The sequence below is a fragment of the Daucus carota genome, chromosome 6 (genome assembly GCF_001625215.2).
Source record: "Daucus carota subsp. sativus chromosome 6, DH1 v3.0, whole genome shotgun sequence".
NCBI lineage: Eukaryota > Viridiplantae > Streptophyta > Magnoliopsida > Apiales > Apiaceae > Daucus > Daucus carota.
In genome coordinates, this window is record NC_030386.2 from 25,792,640 (window position 1) to 25,815,018 (window position 22,379).

At 33.6% G+C, this 22,379-nt stretch overlaps 5 protein-coding genes across 5 annotated transcripts; 3 read left to right on the forward strand and 2 right to left on the reverse strand.

Annotated features, from left to right (window-relative positions):
• The first annotated feature begins 36 nt into the window (after positions 1-36).
• On the forward strand, positions 37-591 carry LOC108224630 (LOB domain-containing protein 25). Its single transcript, XM_017399306.2, has one exon. The coding sequence runs from the start codon at positions 37-39 to the stop codon at positions 589-591; it is 555 nt and encodes a 184-aa protein (XP_017254795.1).
• A 3,278-nt stretch (positions 592-3,869) lies between these two features.
• LOC108226728 (uncharacterized) lies at positions 3,870-6,056 on the reverse strand. The gene is made up of 2 exons (XM_064080155.1): positions 5,481-6,056; positions 3,870-5,375 (listed from the first exon to the last, which is right to left on the reverse strand). The coding sequence occupies exons 1-2, from the start codon at positions 6,054-6,056 to the stop codon at positions 3,870-3,872; spliced, it is 2,082 nt and encodes a 693-aa protein (XP_063936225.1).
• A 3,885-nt stretch (positions 6,057-9,941) lies between these two features.
• On the forward strand, positions 9,942-12,925 carry LOC108226541 (short-chain dehydrogenase TIC 32 B, chloroplastic). The gene is made up of 8 exons (XM_017401512.2): positions 9,942-10,241; positions 10,954-11,185; positions 11,308-11,387; positions 11,535-11,688; positions 12,075-12,153; positions 12,269-12,356; positions 12,439-12,485; positions 12,570-12,925. Exons 1-8 carry the CDS (start codon positions 10,100-10,102, stop codon positions 12,741-12,743), a joined length of 996 nt encoding a protein of 331 aa, XP_017257001.1. The 5' UTR covers positions 9,942-10,099; the 3' UTR covers positions 12,744-12,925.
• Positions 12,926-14,380: 1,455 nt separating this feature from the next.
• LOC108225501 (kinetochore protein SPC25 homolog) lies at positions 14,381-17,209 on the forward strand. The gene is made up of 8 exons (XM_017400386.2): positions 14,381-14,674; positions 14,769-14,834; positions 15,192-15,338; positions 15,464-15,574; positions 15,649-15,738; positions 15,823-15,942; positions 16,169-16,398; positions 16,971-17,209. The coding sequence occupies exons 1-8, from the start codon at positions 14,515-14,517 to the stop codon at positions 16,980-16,982; spliced, it is 936 nt and encodes a 311-aa protein (XP_017255875.1). The 5' UTR covers positions 14,381-14,514; the 3' UTR covers positions 16,983-17,209.
• Positions 17,210-18,979: 1,770 nt separating this feature from the next.
• Positions 18,980-21,989, reverse strand: LOC108227706 (protein neprosin). The gene is made up of 7 exons (XM_017403008.2): positions 21,169-21,989; positions 20,855-20,941; positions 20,431-20,634; positions 20,120-20,284; positions 19,965-20,018; positions 19,712-19,858; positions 18,980-19,613 (listed from the first exon to the last, which is right to left on the reverse strand). The coding sequence occupies exons 1-7, from the start codon at positions 21,394-21,396 to the stop codon at positions 19,239-19,241; spliced, it is 1,260 nt and encodes a 419-aa protein (XP_017258497.1). The 5' UTR covers positions 21,397-21,989; the 3' UTR covers positions 18,980-19,238.
• Between the last annotated feature and the right edge of the window lie 390 nt (positions 21,990-22,379).

Below are 22,379 nucleotides of genomic sequence, written 5' to 3' on the forward strand. Positions count from 1 at the left end.
CCATGGGCATTAGTATATAACTGCAATATTTGAGTAATGGCTTCTTCATCCAACACTGCAACCTACAACACACCCTGCGCCGCTTGCAAGTTCCTGAGAAGAAAATGCGTTCCAGACTGCATCTTCGCCCCTTATTTCCCACCCGAAGAGCCCCACAAATTCGCCAATGTGCACAAAATCTTCGGCGCCAGCAACATAACCAAGCTCCTCAACGACATCCTCCCTCACCAGAGAGAAGACGCGGTGAATTCCCTTGCCTACGAAGCCGAGGCGCGTGTCAGAGATCCCGTTTACGGCTGCGTTGGAGCCATTTCATTTCTGCAAATGCAAGTCGAGAGGCTACAAGAGGAGCTGGATGCGGCGAATGCGGATTTAATCCAGTATGCTAGCTCTTGTAACCATCGATATCCTCATCAGAATATGTCTAGCGCGCTGCCAATTCAAAGCACCACCACTACTCAGTATACTAGTCAGCAGGCACCGCGACAGATAAGGCCGAATAATAATGCGTATTATCCAACACCTTCTACGTTTTCATTTCCATGGAATGATAACAATGCTTCTGGTCGAGGAGGAGCAGCAGGAGAATGAGGAATTTGGCCCCAGATTTGGGTATATAGAGACCAGGACCCGTTTAGGGTTTTGAGAGTACTCTTGCATATATACATAGTTGCTCATTTTTATAAATAAGATGTGTGTGAAATTTTATTGTGAGGTTAATTAAGGCATGTATACATTCTATTAATATTCGATTAATCACTTTATATGACATTTAATTATTGATTAATGAATTCACTAATCAAACGATTTCTGTCTTTTACGGTAACACCCAAAATAGATAATTGATCCATAAAATTCTTGTTGAGAAGGTTGCACGGCACGGTTAACTTAGTAATAAAATATAGGATGCACGGTTGGAGACTTGGGTAAAAGATTTTTATACTCTCGTTTATGGTACCATCCAAAAATGGTGCCGCTCACAATAGATCGATTAAAAATTAATGCACCAAGTTTTGTTGGGAAGGCTGAGTATAACGGGAACCGATATGTATGATTGGGAGACTTCGGGTAATATTATTATTGTTTTTTAAAAAAAAATCTATAAGTAATCTATCAAATTAAACTAATTCTTCATGCTTAATTTTAGATAAACAAATTAAATTAAATGTGAATTAAGTAGTTTTGAACTTTTAAGGGCAAAATTATATTCAATCGTGTCAAAACTTGTTGATTGTGAGGTGTATTATGCAAAGTATAAAGAACCGAGTTTAAATTTCATCAAACAGACATGATGCAAATTAAATTATTTTTGAAAGATTATAATTCTATTCCTTGTTTAGTTTCATCAAACAAACATGATCCAAAGTGTTGAAAGAAATTCTCAAATCACAAACCGAGTCTAAATTCATTCAGGAAGCTTTGTGGTCTGGGCAGCACTTCCAGGAGGAGTGAGTTGATTTATAACTTAAAAAATAGTTGATGCGTGTTTTTAAATAAATTACCTATTTACCTCAAAATAAATACTCTCGTGTATAATTCTGGTCGTGGATTTTCCACCTTAACTACAATCGTAAGGAGTTCCAATCCTGTTCCACAAACATATATCAAATTTGTATTTATTTCATGAAAGATGTATATTTACCATTTCGAATATGATAAACAGGTGTTTTCTCTGTTTTATTTAATATCATTGGGATACATTTTTGCTTTTTATTTAACCATCAAAAAACTAAAATATAAATTTATGATTATTAAAAAATTAAACTAGTTTTTAAATAATTGAAAAGATTAAAACTAAATTTAGTAAATCATGAAAAATCCTTTTAGGCAAAAAGAAAAGAAAACTACTAACTTACAGACGAAAGTGAGTAGCACGTTCTTTTTCACGCGGGTCATCGGGAACAGAAAGCTAAAGAGCTTGCAGAACTGGTAGTGATAAACAGGTATTGGGCTCGACCCAGTTTTCATGAAGTCGGCCCAATTATATGGTGTAATTGAAGTTTTTCTTCCCTCTTTTGGAAAATGTGTTGTAAGTTGTATCAGCATACAATATTCGGTGTAAAAAATAAAATCTAATACCTCGCTGCATCTAATAAAATAAATATTTATTGAGTATAATCCACTATAAGATTATATATATTAAATATTAAACTCGATATGCTTCATAAGGTGGAAAAATAGGTTTATTCAAAGAGTAACTTTTAAGGTACAAAATCTATTTGTATTATTAAAAAGAGCTCTCTCCCCAAAATTCTAAAAAAAAAAAAGAAAAACTTTCACTCTCTTCTTCTCTCCTAGCCATTTCCGGGGGTTTCCGTAGGTGAAATAGTCTTAAACAAATTATTTTCTTTGTTTTGTTCTTATTTTTTTAATATTACTATTTCCCAAATACGATTTTTATCTTCCGCAAATTGTACTATTTGCTTGAAAAAAATAATTTCTGAGTCAGTTTTGTTCCCAATTTATTTAGGTTTTGTTTTTTTTTTCATGTAAGAGTTTGCCGTTTGGTGTGTTTTTTGTGCGTTTTAGTGCGATTCAATATTGAGGATGTTAAATCCACCGGATTTTGAAGGTTTGATCATGTGATACACCCTTTGGTCCTTATTATAAGTTATTTAAACTTTTTGCACACAATTTTATGTGCTTTGACCACCTACTTAAAAATATATTTTTTTCAAAATTTTCTTTTTAAAATAAAAATATATGCCTCATATTTTAATTTAGAAAAAGGAAATTTTAAATTTTTTTTTAAGTAGGTGGTCAAAGCACATAAAATTATGTGCAAAAAGTCGAAGTGACTTATAATAAAGACCACATGGAGTAATAATTTATACACTGTTGTAAATATGGTCAATGGGATGAACACGATGCATGTAAATGTACCAACTTTAACACATAACTTGATTGTATCTCCATATATGTTTGGTTTTATATTTGTTCTTACTATATATGTTTAGTTTTATTTCTGTTCTGACTCTATTAGTTTCCAGATAAATTTTCACTATTCAATTAATTCAAAAGAATTTGGAACGAGATCCATTTACAAAATGATAAATAGATATGTGGTCAGAAATCATCGTGCATGTATGTTCAAAACCATCACAAATATGATCTAAAATAGCAGCATCTTAAAAGATATCACCTCGAATGAGTGTAATACAAAAGTTAAACCGAAAAATTAATTTGGAAAGAAGGAAATATTATAAATATGAGTGTTAAAGTGATTACTTGCTTTGTGTTATTTGGAAATGAAATCGACAATATTCTCGTCAAATTTTATATTTTTCTACTACACTACTCTACACAGGGGCATCTTCTTGTGCATTTACTTGTTATTTCAGCTTAACAAACACAAGAAAAAGGAACTTACGCAGAACACGAACGGAGCCCAGAATATAGTGACAGTGTATCGTCCTTCATAGATGATACAGATTGAAGATGAATAAGTTTAATTGCGTTGATTGATTAAACAAAAATTAAAAGTTAGTATGGGAAGGTGTCTTAAACTTTGTTGATGTTACATCATTTTAGGGAAGCCTTTCCGTGTTTAACCTAGTTCTCCGTTCACTTTCCCAAACTAACCTACTTTGTTCAATTCTTCCCAAAATGATCTACTCTTCCCAAACTAACCTAGTTTTTTCATATTCTAATATTTGGTTATAATTATTAATATACAATATTATTAATATATATGTATATTTACTGAATTAATTTTTTGAATATTATATTTTCAATAATAAATTAAAATATTAAAATTACAATAATTCTAGTACTAATACACAATTTTTTTGATAATACACTACAATACCATAAAAAATAATATAATACACAATTTTTTTGACAATACATAGAATACTAAAAATATTACATTAAAGATCTTTTTGAGGACAACGTGCACTGCGTCTCGTGTGACCTTGTTGTCCACATTTTCCACACGTTTTACCAGTCTGTGAGTTATCCATTTCCGTGCGAATTCTTTGACTTTGACCTTTGTTGTGCCTTTTCTTCCTCTTCTTCCTCAAATCCTCATTAGGTACGAGCATTCCATACCTCTCCCAATTATTTGCTAGTGGAAACGTCCAATATGATTGATGCGGTATTGGGGAGAATTCATGTTGCCACATCTCATATAATTTTGGTAGAGTATGATATGGTTCAATGTATTGCTTCCAATCTAGATGACATGTCATACAAGCAGCAACTATATGAGAACAAGGAGAGTGATACCTATGCCATTTTCCACAAGAACAGTATCCTTTAGAGAGATCTATATGATGCTTGTTTCCACCTTTCCAAAATCCCTTATCTGTTTTGTATCTTGCAGTTGTCACTTCATATACTCCTCTTTCTTGATTGTATGGAATAATCTTATGTGCAGATGCCTTTTGTTCAATCTTTTGAAAGAGCTCTCTCGAATTCTTGCAATATACATGACCATTTTGAAGATCGTTCAGTGTTTGAGTTCGCCTTTCAGCAACAAGTTTGACACTCCGATAATATATGTACTCCACCATTGAAGTGATTGGGAGATGACGAGCGGATCGTAATTGACCATTATATGTTTCAACCATATTTGTTGTTACCTGGCCATAACGATATCCTCCATCATGGGACATAGTCCACATCTCTAGTGGAATATTTCGTAGCCATTCTTCAGCAGTCGGATTAAGTTCTTTGATTTTTTTCATTGCTCTTTCAAATTTCCTCACCTGAGATGTATTTCCAGCCAACCAACATAACATCTTCAACTGTGCACCTGGATGAGCTGAAGAAAAATTGCTACGAATATGTAAAAGACAAAAACGATGGATACCCATATCACCTGTGAAGCCATTTCTTTCCCTTCTCATTGCTTCAATGATTCCGACATGACGATCTGAAATGATGCAAACACCCATTCTTTCCCAGCATACATTTCTTCGAAGATGATACAAGAACCAAGACCAGTTGGAGGTTGTTTCTTTATCGACTGAACCGAATGCGAGCGGATATTGTTGGTTATTAGAATCGAACCCCATTGCAATTAATAAAACTCCAGTATACCTTTCTTTTAAAAATGTACCATCAATGCTTATAACTGGTCGAGCATGTTGCCACCCCTCTATCATTGGTTTAAATGACCACCACACACGTTTACAAACAGATGCATCGACATCAACTTCAGCTTCAATTAAAGCAACAGTTCCTGGATTATAGTACATTAATGCACTTAACAATTGTGGAAGTTTGGAGTACGAAGTCGTCCAATCACCATAAACATCTGAGATTGCCTTTTGTTTTCCCAGCCATGCCTTCTTATAACTCACATGATACTTGTAGATAGTTATCATTTGAGTCATAATATTATTTACTTTTATTGATGGACTCTCCAGGACCTAATCACATGTAATAAATTATCAAAAATATACTCCTACATATCAAAAATATCAAGTGAAAAAATAAAAAAATTAGAACCTTACTTGTTGTTTTATAGTACTTACAATCAGACTCGAACTAAGCTTCTGATGATCTCGTTCAATTGTCCTTAAAAGACAAGTATGCGCAGCAGGTAGTTTGGTGATTTCAAAGAAGCCATATTTCTTTCTTAGAGTAACACGAATTCTCCATGGACAGTCATCTACTACACATTTTCCTTCATATAACGTTGGAGTACTTTTTACCACACGGTAATTTCTAGACTCCCTTATGTGGTCAGACTTAATTGAATCGATAGCAGATTGTTTATCTTCAAAACACTGACCTTGAAAAATACTACTACCAAGAGGATTAACACTAGAGGCACTAGAAAAATCACCTGAATTATCAGTGACATTGTTGTAGGTAAAAGCCTCCGTTGAAAACCATGGGGCAGTAGGTACATGTGTGCTGAATGCTGTGCTTGGATTGTCTCCTTCTTCACCTTCAGAACTTGCTGAATCTGAATTGGGATCGTCTCCATCTTCACCATCAGTTTCATCACTCTCGGACTCGTGTGGAGAGATTAAATGATCAGCTTCACTTAAATTAAACACTGCATTTGTTCTCGCCATCAAATCTAGAAAACTCTCATTATCCATTTGCAAATTTACTTGTTTTGTTTTTCTATGATTTGTTTGCTGCAGGTTGGTTTGTATATATAGGCATTTTAGAGATAGGATAAGGGTTATTTTGTTCAGTGTTTTGATTGGTTGTCAAGATTACATGCATATCAACCACTATTTTTTTAAATTTTAAAGATAAAACATTATCTCAATATCTTCATTTCTATTGGCTGTCTAGATTTTATGTTTGATCATATCTGATATCAATAATGTAGTGGGGTCTATTTCAAAAAATATAATGTGTTGGGGCTTATTTTTAGTCACTTTCGGACCTTAAAATAATATAACTACACATTATATTTTTTCGAGATTTTTAGTTTGTTCCAAAGTAGAACGTTAATGTTTGAATACCGAAGAAAAAAAATGAAAAAAATATATTTCAAACCATGTTTTTTAAAGCTCTCAATATGCCTTCAAAAATAAGTTTTTTAAATTGCTCAAACAATAAATATGCGAAACAAAATAGAAAAAAAATATAATGTATATTATATTCAAGCAAGTATTTATCAATTATTGTAATTTTAATATTTTAATTTATTATTGAAAATATAATATTAAAATATTAATTCAGTAAATATATATATATATTAATAATATTGTATATTTATAATTATAATCAAATATTAGAATATGAAAAAACTAGATTAGTTTGGGAAGAGTTGAAAAAAGTAGGTCATTTTGGGAAGAATTGAACAAAGTAGGTTAGTTTGGGAAAGTGAACGGAGAACTAAGTTATAGAGAGAAATCATCGTGCATGTATGTTCAAAACCATCACAAATATGATCTAAAATAGCAGCATCTTAAAAGATATCACCTCGAATGAGTGTAATACAAAAGTTAAACCGAAAAATTAATTTGGAAAGAAGGAAATATTATAAATATGAGTGTTAAAGTGATTACTTGCTTTGTGTTATTTGGAAATGAAATCGACAATATTCTCGTCAAATTTTATATTTTTCTACTACACTACTCTACACAGGGGCATCTTCTTGTGCATTTACTTGTTATTTCAGCTTAACAAACACAAGAAAAAGGAACTTACGCAGAACACGAACGGAGCCCAGAATATAGTGACAGTGTATCGTCCTTCATAGATGATACAGATTGAAGATGAATAAGTTTAATTGCGTTGATTGATTAAACAAAAATTAAAAGTTAGTATGGGAAGGTGTCTTAAACTTTGTTGATGTTACATCATTTTAGGAGTAAGAAATTTCATGGACAAGAAGAGACATGATGGTACAAGCTGGAGACATGATGGTACAAGCTGGGTCCGATATGTTTTCAGGTAGTTAAGAGTCCTGTTTGCTTTGCTAGCTACTTCTAAATTACCCTCCTAAATAACAAAGTGGTTTTCCTGTCGGTAAACGGACCAAATTAAAATTATTTAAAAGCATTTACCCTCCTAAAGTGATTTATTTGATAATTTAAATTTTAAAAATAAAATTCTAGTTACAGATTATTTTAAACTAATTAAATGATTTTCGGATCACTTTCAGATTTTGTCCAAATAAATTAAATTACGCGTTAGGGTCAGATTCTGGTCGGGTCACCACCCCTGCCCCCCCTCTGTTTTGTCTGAATTAGAAAATGGACTTTCTCATTTATTCGTTCATGCAATACTCTCTCCGTTTCTATTTACTTTGCTCGTGTGATATGTCGGAACTGTTCATAACATGAGACAAATTACTAATTTATGTCTAATTTATAACGCTAAATATAATCATGAGTGATCTTGTTGGATTCGCATTCATGAGTATTTTAATACGATGAAGATTTTATATTTAATACTAATACGAAATTAAAGATATTAACAATCAAAAATGTGTATTGGCAAACGTGATAAAGGCAAACGGGAAAGTATTAAGAGACGGAGGGAGTAGTAATTTGTAAATGATATTATTTATTATTTGATATTTTTAAATAAATTTTGAAAAAAATATCATTTTTAAGTAAATCATTTTTTACAGGTATAAATATTTTTTTCAAATAAATTAAAATATGTGAAAATTTTAATTATTGTTCCTTTAAATTCTTTAGACCAAGGTAATAATTTTTAAAAGTGATATATAGAAATATCCATTAACAACCTTTTCTTCTTCCACACGATAATCGTACCCTTAACTTTCTTATGCCTAATTAAACCAAAATTCCATAATGTTGTGCCGGACTAAAAACTGGGCTCCATAACTAAAAGCTAATGTGATGACTTCTTGAACTTAATCATGTTTTAGTTAAGGCTTTAGTTTTAATCAAACTTAATTTGAATAGCAAATTGACCCCGTACACCTGCTTTTTAACCTCTCTGTGTGGGCATGCAAAACAAGAAGTGAAGATAAAAAGAAATGAGTGGTAATTAAGTTTGTCTGGGAAAATCAAAAGAGAAAAGTAGCAGAGCCCGTGGAAACCTGAGGGAGGCAAATTGATGAAGTGTGCACTACAATCAGAGACCACGAGCTAGGGCTCCAATTGATAAGACTACATGCAATGGAAAGCCAAGCTGATTAACAATTTCAATTGTCGAGTAACTAAATCGAGGTGGTTAAAGGCTTATCATCTGTCCTCACTAGTCATGATTTGACCCCGACTTGTACTGAGAATTTCTTAGAACAAATACTCATTTAAGTTATGTTTGTCAAAAAAATGGAAAAAATTTTATTGGTCGAAATAAATGAGTTCTCCAATCTCTTTACATACCTAGACATAAACATGACCAATCTAATAAATTTGAAAACACAAATGGAAGAGTCGATCTCACAATCTCGCTTTTGGTCTTTCAAGTCTCCGACACGCACCATCATTTGTCAAAACCAATTCTGAATTTCATTGGCTCACAAACACACAACACAAAAGATGGCCCAAAATGCTCACCCAAATCCAAAAGTATTTTTCATTTTTACTGTTTGCCCATACAATTTCAACTTCTGCAACAAGACATGAATGCTTTGCTCCAACTAAAGTTAATTTTGTTCAATATCTTCCTTATTTTTCACCTCTCACAGCAGACAACAATTATTAATTATATAATTTGTTCACCCACAGCTTCACGTGCACTGATTTGCCACACGAACGCAATCCCTTTTCTTTTCTTTCAAATTTATCTAATACTAATTAAAGAAAATTTGTTACAGATGTATGTACACTCGCTTAGCAAACAAGAAAAACAATGCGTGTCATGCAAGTAGGACCCGGTTAAATTTATCCCCGACACAAATGTGGCCTTTTCAAATTATTGTTAGAATTGCCCCAATAGTAAAATGGTCCTTTATTGTTTATATCACATGCTAAATATTAAATTTTATATTTTTAATTTATTTTGACTGACATAATACTTATATATATAAGGATTCAATTATTATTAAAAAACTGGAATAAATAAAAGTAAATTAAATTTATAAAATGTCGTTGTTAGCATGTCTGTATGACAACGAAAAAGCTAATACTCCCTCCTCCGTTTCAAAATACATGTATACTTTAAAAAAAAAAATTGTTTCAAAATACTTGTCCATTTCAACTTTAAATATAAATTTATATCTCCAAAATCAACTCTCCTCTACATATTTTTAATTTATATCTACAAGATCAACCATATACAACATATCATGTTCAATTAATGATTTAATATAATTTTTTCCCCTTAAAATCAACTTTTTTAAAATTATATGATTTTTAGATAATGAACATGTAATTTGAAAGGCTGGAGTAGTAAAAAGAAAACAACCTTCTTGAAAACTGTAAAAATAGCAACACACTTCACATGGTAATAACGCACCGAAAAGAAAGAAAAAGAAATGCCAACTAGTGGGTACATAAGACAAAATTATTGTTGGCAAGAATTCTTTTTTTTCCAAAACAGACCAGTATATAGAGAGAGGTTGTATGCAAATCTTATCGTTCACGCTATATACTATATGAGCCATCTGTTTTCTAGTATATAAATGTGTGAGGGTTGTGGGAACTAACTCATTCTTGCTTGCTGTCTAGTATACAACACAAGTTCTTGTTCTATTACAAATAAGATGATTAATGATACACTCAAGTATTTAGCAGGCTCTGCAGGTCCAAGTGGTTATGGATCAAAATCAACTGCTGATCAAGTCACTGAAGATTTTGCTTCTTGTTTTCTTCCTTGTTCTCGAAATCTTACTGCAATAATCACCGGTTAGCACTTAATTTGTTTATTTTAATACTCAAATTCTTCATGCTATTCTATCTGTGCATGGTTACAGACCACAGTGATAGAGTTTCAAACTTTTAGTCATTTTTAGATGTGTGTGTGCAAGTATACTCTTTCAATGTTCTGCATTTTACGGTGGATACTTTATGTATACTAACATCGTAAGATTTTAGAAGAGACGGTAACATAGCGTTATTCATTCAAACTTCTCTGTCATATCGTTTTTGTGTCAGATTAATTTTAATGGATTGCCCTTTTTAATATATCAGAATCTGATACATGTGACCAGATAGTTTTTCCTCTCCTGAGTATAAATTTTTTAAGGTTATTAGTCTCTGCTAGTATTTAATATCTGAAATTATGGAGTGAAAAACTGGCATAGATTATTTAGAAGAACAGGGATACTTTGAAAGGAAAAGGACCTTTGCTTCCATAACAGTTTCAATGTAAATGTTTGTGGCTCTTTAGAAGAATGAAAAAAGATGTTCATAACTTTGTCTCTTTTGGATTTTCTCAGTGATTGATCATTGCTAGATTTTGTTAGATAAGAAGAATTCTCACATTTAATAAGTTTTTTAATATATAGCATCAGCATGACTGTTATATGGCGTCAGTCACAATCTCATTTATCAGATATTTCAAGAAATGCTGCAGCAGACATAAACATGGAGTTCTAATGTGTGTGATTTTTGTTAGGAGCAACATCTGGAATTGGAGAGGAGACTGCGAGAATTTTAGCTAAAAGAGGAGTAAAAATAGTGATGCCGGCAAGAGACTTGAAAAAGGCTTCTGAAGTGAAAGAAAAAATCCAGAAGGAGAGTCCTGAGGCTGAAATTATACTGATGGAGATTGATTTGAGCTCATTTTCTTCCATCAAGAGATTTTGCACCGAGTTCCTGGCTCTAAGATTACCCCTTAACATCTTAATGTGAGTGTTCTCCACTATTGTGAAGTTAATGCTAACAAAATTAAATATGCTCTGCTGGTAATATGGATTTATGTGATAACTAGTGGTGGATGTCAAACTATTTATATGTATTGTTGATGCAGAAACAATGCTGGGAAATTTTCAAATAAGCTGGAGTTTTCTGAAGACAAAATTGAGATGACCTTTGCCACAAATTACTTGGGTATCTATCTATGCCTCATGCTCATTAACTATATCTTCATATGACTTCTTGCTCCGTTTCAGTCAGTAGAATGTTATTTAAGTAAGAATTTTTGTGATCGAGCTCGCCTGAACTAGTGGTATCATATTATGCTTCTTGGGTGCGCAGGCCACTTTTTGCTTACAGAGCTACTAATGGAGAAAATGGTGGAGACAGCGGCAGAAAAAGGGATCCAAGGAAGAATAGTCAATGTATCTTCTGTCGTCCATGGCTGGGTGAAAAGAGAACATTTTTGCTTTAACCAGATGCTCCAACCAAAAAAGTAAGACTATTTCTTCCACTAAGAGCAATCCCAGTGCAGTGATAAAACTGGTAACATAAGCATGAAACTAGATCCAGAAATGATACATCCATGGTGATGTTTCGATCCAAAGATAGTTGTTACTTATAAGAAGGATGGAAATAGAGTTGAGAGTTCTAGTTTAGCAACAAAATCCGGCTTTAAATGGAGTCAGAGTAATGGAGTCTAATTTTTACTTGAGAAACGAAATCCAAATTTTGGCGAAAAAACATAGCAATATCTATAGCTATTACAATTGACAGGGCACATTTGGTTCTTACATTGGGAATATTAATCATAAGCAAGCAACTAGGAGTATCTTTAAAGATCTTAAACAGAAACCTCATATTGTTTATACTGTCATGCAGATATAATAGCACTCGTGCATATGCCCAATCAAAACTAGCGAATATACTGCATGCAAAGGAAGTGTCAAGACAGCTCATGGTAGGAATGGAATCAATAATTTCATTGTTTTTTGTGATCATGATAAACAGTTTGTGCTGACATAAAGCAATATGTTACTGGATCCCCTCAAAGTGTTTTTGTTGGAATCTATCAGGCAAGGAAAGCAAATGTTACTGCCAATGCCGTGCACCCAGGCATTGTGAAGACTGGAATCATCAGGGATCACAAAGGCTGTTTCACAGGTATTTATACATCTTACATATCGTTATTGTGTACGTTAAGGACAGATATGAGAATTGACTTATCCTTGCTATCTCCATTCAGATTCCCTGTTTTTTGTGGCCTCCAAGTTCTTAAAGTCGACATCACAGGTAAATACTCTGCATGCCTGTCTGATAAATCCGACTAATGTTTCCTGCAAAGCAAAGCATTATTCTTACCGTTCCTTATTAAAGGGTGCATCCACCACATGCTATGCTGCACTGAGCCCACAAATGGAAGGGGTGAGTGGGAAATACCTTACAGACTGTAACGAGACTCACTGCTCAGGACTGGCAGACGATGAATCCGAAGCACAGAAGCTATGGATGCAATCATGTGCTTTGATCCAGAGAAGATTACAGCGATAACAACTAATGCATCTTCCTACTTCTTACTACCTGCCTATCTAATTTTATGTGTAAACTGTAGAGTGTAGATAGAGTATCATACAATGACAAGGCTTATTATTCTTTACATTGAGTCATGTATATATACAAGGCCTGTTTAAATCTCTAGATGTAAGAAATACAACTTAACGGTTGAAAGATTATTGCAGATTTGCAGGTTTTAAAGAGCCTGACTGATTATAATTTTACCAACCATGTGCTAACAAATCATTAAACTTTAAACTTGATATGTAAAGTATGACAATTTCTTTTGTATGTGATCATCAACATTCTCTTGTAGCTATCATCAAAAATTAGAAAGACTGTTTTGCTTGCAGGATCAATGTTTTGCTTGCACGATCAATATTTTGCATGCACTAATACTAGATTTTTTTATTTTATTTTTTTTAACGTAGGAACCCGCAGCCGCTACCCTTTGGGTGCGCACTGGGTAAACCCACGAGGATACAAGTCCCCTCTTTCATTGTAGATGTTTGAGTTCCATGCTGATCACTTTTCAATTACAAAGTTTAGAGCCTATACATGTTCGGCAAAATAATCATAAAATATATTATTATACAAAATATGTTCTACCTGTAATAATAGCCACTAAAATTTTCACTAGAAAATAGTGTTCATATAATTATATTGAAAATGAAAAATATGAAAGATAATTTGAAAGATTATTGATACACACTTGACAAGAGGGAAGGTTTTCTAATATGAAATAATCTTTTTAATTCGGAAAATTCGAATTAAGGAGGGGATAATGGACTGTAGTAAATTTTTATACGACATAAGCTAAATTTTTTTTCTGCATAAAAATATTAAATACACACTCCGTCATCCTCAATTATTTACACCGGAAAACGGGGCTCGTCACGTATTCTAATACTCTCATAATGTATAATTTGATAAATTATTTTAAATTTTTTCCTATGAATAAATATTTATTATCTAAAATACTTCCCCGTCTTAATTTACATGCCCCTTTTGCTTTTTGAGGAGTCAAACTGACTAATTTTTGACCAACTATAAGATAATATTTATTTATTATTTTAGGAAATAGAAAGTTACATACTAAAATAGCCTTCGATATGTAAAATCATTTTGACTTGGGGATAACTTGATTAAACAAAAATTTCATCAAAAAGTAAATCTAGTCTATTTGTTTTCGCAAATAATGGGGGGTCCGAATTTCGGAAATAATAGAGGTAATTGCAATTCGGACCCCTATTATTTACCTCTTTTTTTTTTTGAAATGATTATTTGCCTCTATTAAAATAGACTAGATTTACTTTTATTAAATTTACCTCTATTATTTAGTCTATTTTAATATATAACTTTCTATTTGTTAAAATAATAAATATATATTTTCTAATAGTTGGTAAACAATTAGTCAATTTGATTTCTTAAAAAGTAAAAGAAACATGTAAATTGAGACGGAGGAGTATTTTAACGGAAATTAACGGAATTCAACGGAGGAAGTGCGTATCGTTCTTGAAATGAAAAAATAGATAGTGCGATTTGGATTTCCAAAAATATGGGTACAATATCGTTTTCGAACGGAGTCCGTGTAAACACACCAGACTACCAGAGTGACAGGTGTATGGTACTCCAGTTGGATGGATAAAGCAATATTAAAAAAGGCGGGATCTCATAAAATTTCAAGAATTTGAAGCTATCCTCCGCCTTCTAATTCGATAACACAACAAACAGAATATCGATTAATCAACAAGTAATCGAGTCGAAAATGGGGGACAAGTCCGTACGCTCCGAGATGGAGGAGCTCCGATTGAAATGCGAGAAAGATATTCAACTTCACCACCACTCTACACTTGCATCTCTCCAATCATTTCGCAAATCTCTCGAATCTCAATCTTCAATTGCCCAATCCACTTTTCAAAATCAAGGTATCTTTAATTATTCCCTCTAATTTTCTCTTCATTTTAGTTTTTGTTGGTTTCTAGGGTTTCATTATTAATTTGTTTTGATGGTGGCTAACAGCAAAATTAGGAAAGCTCAAAGCACAACTCCGTGCAGCGGAGGATGATTTTGTCAAGGCTCTTGCTCGTATTTTCTGTTTCCCCCTTTTTCGATGTTTATTACTAACATGATTTATTTCTGTGAGCTCAATATATTCCTGATTAAACTTTTTAGAGACCTAAAGTGGGTTGTTTATGAATTTTGAATTTCTGTTGTATTTTTGTTGTTGTATACAGTCTGAAAATGTGAGTGCAGTTAGCCTTCGTTTGGTTGTGTTTGCTTGCTATAGTGTTTATTGTAATTAAGTATCTTGCTAGTTGAAGTGTCTATTGGTTATGTGCAAGGTGATCGCTTGATATTATCTGTTAATGATTTAATTGATCAACATGTTCATTAATGGAGGAATTTGTCATTACTAACTTGTTCTTTGGACTTAACTTACAGTAAAGACACGTAAAGAGGCAAAGCGGATGGCAATGATGGATTCAATGGTTGCTACTAAAGAAAGAGTAGATAAACTGAAAAGATTGGTAGAGGAGCGAAAATCCAGGAAAGATGAGTATGCTGAAATCATATCCCGGCAATCTAAAGGTAGTTTTCCTTGTAAATTGGTTTTGTTTATGATGTGTATGTTGTTCGCCAGTACTAGTTTGTTTATATGTATGATATTACTACTCAATTCATGTTTCCTTACTTCTACTATCTATATTTTAAAGTTCTATCAGCATGTGAAGAGAAGTGCAAGGACTCCGAATGCAAAGAACAAATAGAAGAGGCTATCTCTTGGTACAACAGAGTTCTTGGTTTTCGGATTGAATGTGGACATGGTACGTTTACTTGTTAGATGTGGTCTTGTCAATCTTGTGGAAATTGTTTCTTACTGTATTATCTGTTTCTGCAGGGATAAAATTTGTTTTTAATAAAATCAACCCAAATGATCCTAAGGAAGAATATTACTTTACCGTCCGTCATGAAAATGATGTGTACTCTTGTGAGTAATGAATATATTATTTGTTAGTTAGTCTACACACATTATTTTTTTTTGTGTTTAACTTTCTTTTTCTTTCATCTTCAGTACTTGATTGTGATCCATATCTTAATGACACAAAAGAGTTGATTACTGAGTTGAATAAGAGCAATGGTTTATTCCAATTCGTACGGACTATGAGAAAGAAGTTTGAAGCTACAACTTGTGGTAATCTGTTGTCTCTCACATTCTTCTGTGCTGCTATATAACACTTGATAGAATGATAGCCTGGCAATCTAGTTGTAGAAGTGATTGGTGTAAAAAGGTCCGCCTTTAACTTTGTAAAGTTAAAGGGCCTGGTTGCTTGTGCCACTTATAGTTCTAGTTTTGTTGGCTGTTGCTAAATAAGGTTATAATTTGCGGCAAGTTCTAAGTAAGACTCTTATGACTCCAGGTACTAATCCTAACTATGTAACCGTTGGACAAGACACTTCTACAATCTCTGCATCTGCTCCAGTTTCATCAATTTCCACCGGTAGTAGAAGTCAATCACCGGTCAAGCAAAAAGCACTCCAAGCTGGAGACAATGACAGACTTCCCAAGAAAGTCAACCGTGGTAAAGGCCGTTTATCAGATATCAAGTCACCTGAAAATTCATCTGTTCGCCGTTCACCGCGTCTCATGGTATGCATTTTTTTTTTCTCTAATTGCATCTCTTTTGAACATGCAAATAATTAGGATATGAACTGCTGTCTTGTATAGCATAAGTGACAGACGAACAGTAAACTTTTCTGAATATAAAGTTACAATTATTATAAAAATGTTTGTTATTTGAGATACAGTTAGCTTGTTTTGTTTTTCAATAGAAATTACGAGTTACAGGGTGCACAGGCAACACATACACATTTTTTTTTCCTTTTTCTAGTGTATAGTATGTGCGATAATACCTTGTTGATTTAGGATTCACTGGGGGGGGGGGGGTTGGTTCATGGTGAATGAGCCCGGTTAACGGGAATCGGAACCTCATAGGCTCATATCCATTTATTTGTGTCTGCATCAGCAATTTTGTTGTGTGGAATGGGAACCTCATTCCCTCTTGGTGGGTAAATCATTCCTTCCAAACCCCTTGGGATATCCATTCACACACCCCTCGTTCCCATTCCCGATTCCTATTCCCACCCACCATCCAAATGCCCCCTAAATTTAGTAGATGATTTATGTGATTTTAAATGGAAACCATTTATATATATTTGCAGGTCAGGAAATGACATAGGATCAGCTGCTCTGTAACCCAAAGCTGATGAACTGCCTACCTCCTGCAACGAGCAGCTGCCCTTTATTGAAATGTGATGTAAACGAATTTGTTTGATGATGTGTTTCTTTTGATAATTAATATCGAGCTAAGTTAATTACTGCTGTTAACGAATGCCCACCAATTTTTTTTTTTTTTTTGATGAATATTAATTCCAATTATATAGTCTTCTTCCACTCTCAATTATTTTACCTGATTTGCAATTGAGTCATTTGGATGATGACATCACCATATTCTTGAGCCCAAATTTAAGTCTCCAGCAAGCTATGTCTTTTCAGTATTCATATATACAGGCAGTGATGAGGCGGAGAATGTTTTTTTTTTTTAAAATCCTGACAACTATTGTTCTGCACTTTTTTAAGCAAGTGCATGGCAATTGTACTGCACATTGTGCACAATTTCTATAATTCTGTGTTATTTTGTTCTGCACTTTCTTAAGAGTGGAGAACAATTGTTCTCATGTGAAAAAAGATGTTCTCCATAGGAAGTGAGTATACATAATTGGGAGTAAAGTGTGCTAGCATTCAGCTTATTATGCTCACAAAAAAAAAATGCTTTTTTATAAGGATGTATTGATTTTCATATCGTGTAGTTTCATCAATCTCCATTCTCCCTCTTATTTTTCTTCCCAACAAAAGGGACATAATATTTTGTGTGTTTAAATTTTTGGAAATGATTATATAGACAGCATAATTTACTTGCAATCTGCAAACATAATCATGCTTCTATGGTAACATGTACTGCGTAAGGCAAGCAAGCTATTTTATTTGTCTCTTGCTTAGTGTTCTGCGGGTGAATAAGCTTTAATGCAGATGTAACTATCATAAGATTATATATGGAAGGTAGGTTTGATGATACCTAACAGAAGCTGTCTGCTTTTTCTAGTTTGGAAGAAAATACCAACATATTGAAAATCGAAAAAAAAAACTGTTTGGAAGAAAATACCTAACAGAAGCTGTCTGCTTTTTCTAGTTTGGAAGAAATGCTATGCCCTGATGCAGGATAAGGAAGACAACAAAGATCGTTTGTTCCAGAACCGGCCCAATCTTCAAAATTACGTTCTGCAGGCAAGGTGAACTATATTTGCAAATTTTTTATGTTAATGTCGGTGAAAATTCGATTTTAAAGATGCAATTGATAGGAATAAATAATTTGAAACAACACACTGAAAAAAACAGCTACAACGATGAGTGTTCACACCCTGATTGCAACGGAAATGATTAAACAATGGTTAAGCTATATAGCTGTTTGTGCAAATATCTATTGAAACGCGTTTAAGATTCTCAATTTGACATGCAAATTAAGCTAACATATATAAGAAAGCGGGTCTCTAATAAGAGATTGTTATCAAAAGTTGTATTTTATAGAATAAGACCCACATGTTCTGCAACATGTTCCGCTTATGTTTGTCAATATTTTTTATATGCAAAACATATTGCATAACATGTATTTATTCAATTAATACTCTATATAAAATATTTTTATTATATATTATATGACGGACATGTTAGAGGATATATGAGTCTCTTATAAGATGAAAACAATAAAATAGTTGTTTTATTTACAGATTGGGTGACGTGGCTCATTGTATTCACATAAAAATTCCCTGTCTTAAGTCTCTCGTTATTAGAGAAAACTATCAAGAGATGGTTGCATTAATTGCTTGCAATCCGAACCCTGTATCTAATCAGGAGAACTAGTCAAGTAGAGACCACATGATACTTAAACACTATTCAGTATGCCATGTTAGAAACAGCAAGCTTCTGCAAAATTTTCTATGTACTTGGTTAACTATGTGTCATATTTTGAGTCTTTGACTGCCATTATTCTATTTTATTTTTTCATTTCCAGAGGGAATCTTGTGCATGTGCCTCAACCGAGATACAACTTTGTTTGAAACTTCTCAGTGTATATGTCTGAAACTTTGTGTTTGTATTCTGTACTCTGTAGGTCTACAAATAATTAAAATTTCAAATTGATTAATAGGTCCTAGAAGTACACACAGATATACAATTAAATCCTGATGTCTGCATATTACACAAGTTACTAAGGTAAGACCTAAAATGTAAGCCTGCTAAAAAAGAAAGGGACTCTCTCCCAGTTATAATCTAACAGAGGAGCCCTATCCTTTTTAAGCTTAATAGAATATGGAGGAAAAAAATGGATGGAAACAATGAATATATATTACACTCTATACTTGTGAAAATTTTCTTTATGAACACCTTTGGTTCCTTCCAGGACCTCCATAATACATATAATTTCCCCAAAGATAATTTTTGCCAGCTTTAATATCGTAACAATTTGGATGGTCAGCCAAGAGATGAAGATTTGTTAGTGGCAGCAAGTTATTATCCCAATCAACAACTTGCATGTTTCGGAAGTAAGAAGCTTTTCTAAATCCTTCATCTGCAAATCGACCACTTCCCATTTGTGTTGATGTGTGAAATCCTGATTTTGAATTGACTATTTCTCCTCCGAATTGTACCATGCTTGCGTGACTCCTTAGATGAGTGAAGAGAAACGAGGGCCAGTATCCTATGATTAGGCCTGTACCGAATTGAAGCCACCAGTTCCCATGCTTGGGATCCTGGGAAAACAAATATGATGTGTTTAAAACACTTTCTATCTCTGAGCCATTTGATGTTAGACTAACAAATGTATTTAAATTAGATTTAGAAAAAATACCTTCCAGATCATTATGCCTATATCAAATTGTCTCTTCTGGTAAGATGACATAGGAGAGATTGCTGCTCCAATAGCAATTTTGTTGTTGGTTTGCACAAATCCTGAACAAAGTAAGTTATAGCATCCTGTGGTCTTGTATGCGTCATTCTGTACAGTAACATTCATTGAAACTTACAGTTAGTTCTTTAATCATTCGTGTATATATCCATAAAGATAATGTACGTGATGGCGATCACTTCTAGGATGTACTTACTGTCCAGTAAGTGAAGAACCTCGGACAGCTATCTCCATATAACTCCGGATTAACCTGAAAAACAGTTTGGTGAATTACCCCTGGATGTCGAGATGTTATGTATCTCATTCAAAAACTAGTATCTTGCATATAGAAAGAAACTTTCTTTTGTCTACCTGCCAACCAGCTTCAATGGTATTAAGATCATTTCTGAAAGAGCCAGAGATGATCCATACTTGTGATAGACTAAACTCATTCTGATCTGAAACTTGGGGTGACCAGACGTTAATATTAGCTTTTGCTCCATAATATTGATCGCCATTGACAAAAGCAACTGCATGCTGCATTCCAAAGGATTGTTATGTAAATGAGAATTGTGATATTCTTTATGTTTAAGATTAAACCAATGCCTGTAAATTACAGGAATTACAGGCAGTAAATGGAACAAGAAGTAGAATATGAATTTCTTCTCTCAATGTTCACTAACCTCATGTTCATCGCTCATTGTATCACGACGCTTAATTTTTCTTCCAAATTTCTTGATTGAGTTTGCCCGTAAAACATCTTCCTCTGTAGTTCTTCTTATTGGGATGGTACCTACTGGGCATGATTCAGTAGTATTTGTCCAAAGCTGAATACTCTCAGTCGTAACATCTATTGACTCGTGACCTCTTGGCCTCTCTGGTGGTTCCTGCATACACAAAGAGAAGTGTATTGTAGCCTCAAAAAAAATTAGAACTTCATTGTCTTCTATCAGAGTTGTCAGTGTACCTGAGATTATATGTTCATACACTTGTATTTTGAAAATTATGGCATTATTCTTTTAGTCTCTATTAGGTCTTGACTAGGAAAAATAAACTCATCTTTTACATCCTGACACACTTCACACATAAAAAAGAAAAATTACTTACCAGTGGCTTCTGCCCTCTGAGCTGGGGATGATCAAAGGCTGGTTGAAGATGAGATGGCACACAATCGAAGATATCACCATCTGGACTCTTTGTTGAGCAAATAGAAAACAGAAATCAATGGAGCGCAACCCACAATAGTAGGCTATAAACATTACCTAGTTAAACAAAACTAAATTTACGTAGCATATCCTGCTCAGAGAGCAGGGTCTAAATATAATAAGATACATATAAGACTTTAGTAAAGATGCCCGGTACTAAGAATGCAGTAACATTAAGGTGAAAAATCTAAAACTACAAAAGGGAAAGGAGAGTGCCTGAATTGACTTGACTGCAGGCTTGTTGGTCTTCCTCAGGTAAGACCTTACTCTCTTGATCCTCAGCAACTCCTGCTGTGCCCTGAAAGTTTGGTTAGACCGTAGCTGATGACTGGAATCTGAGACGGCATGAGTCAAGAAGAAAGCCAGCAGTAAAAATGAAAGAATTGAGGCAATGACAGAGAGAGAAGTTTGCTGAGATGAAGCTCTAGCAAAAGAAGAAGCCATGTTTGAGGATCGTGTTCCGTGTGGTTGTTTCTTCTGAGAACTAGTATTATCTTTGGAAGCATTAGTGTTGTCCTTTACTGGGAAGGATCAACAACCCAACAAGGTAGTTTATTCTGAACTTTTGTCAATGGAAACTTAGTAGAATCCCTCAACAAATCCAATACATAGCAGAAAAAACCAATTCAAAAAACTTAAACTACTAAGTTACTGCCTCCTAATGTGTATTTCTCTAAACCCTTTCAGCACTTTGATGAAACCTAATTCTTTTTTAAGTCTCTTGGGAGCATTGTGGTTCAGTTTTCTGACATATAGCACACAAACTGAGAGAAAGAGAACCTTCAGGCACAAGTATATTAAACATATACCCTGATCTAGTGGGAACTTAGTTTGAGAAACAATGGTCAACACTGCATAATATTACTTCTTTTTTCATTTTGAATAGATATATAGAAACAAACACATGGAGAGAAAGAGGGAGAGGGGAGAGGAGAGAGGAGAGATATCTTTGTTTCAAAAAAACCAGTACATGAAGTATTATAAATCAGCCATGTCAATTATATAATTTATATTTGTTATATGGTATGGTCTTATTTCTATTCTGTCCATTCAGTTTCTAGTGTTTGCATGTGTAAGAGTCACTCTCAATCTCAGCTCTTATGTTAGGTATATATGATTACTCAAGTCAAGTCTACTAAATTTAATTAGAAACTTAATTACTTAAAATACTTGGTAAAATTCATAGAAGTTCAGTTACTTGGTGAAGGCCAGCGTTTCCCCTGGTTTTAAATTAATTCGTCAAATTTATGTAGTTTGTAATCATCGAGCATGACCCTATACATCTATCATTTTTTATGATTTTTCCCTGGAATATCAATCTATCCAAGCGGATTAGTTGAAATATAAAGGTTGAGCTGATGAGTGGTTGGCTCATTCCACTAATATATAGCACCTAAGGTTATTTGCAGATAATCAGAGCTAGTCTG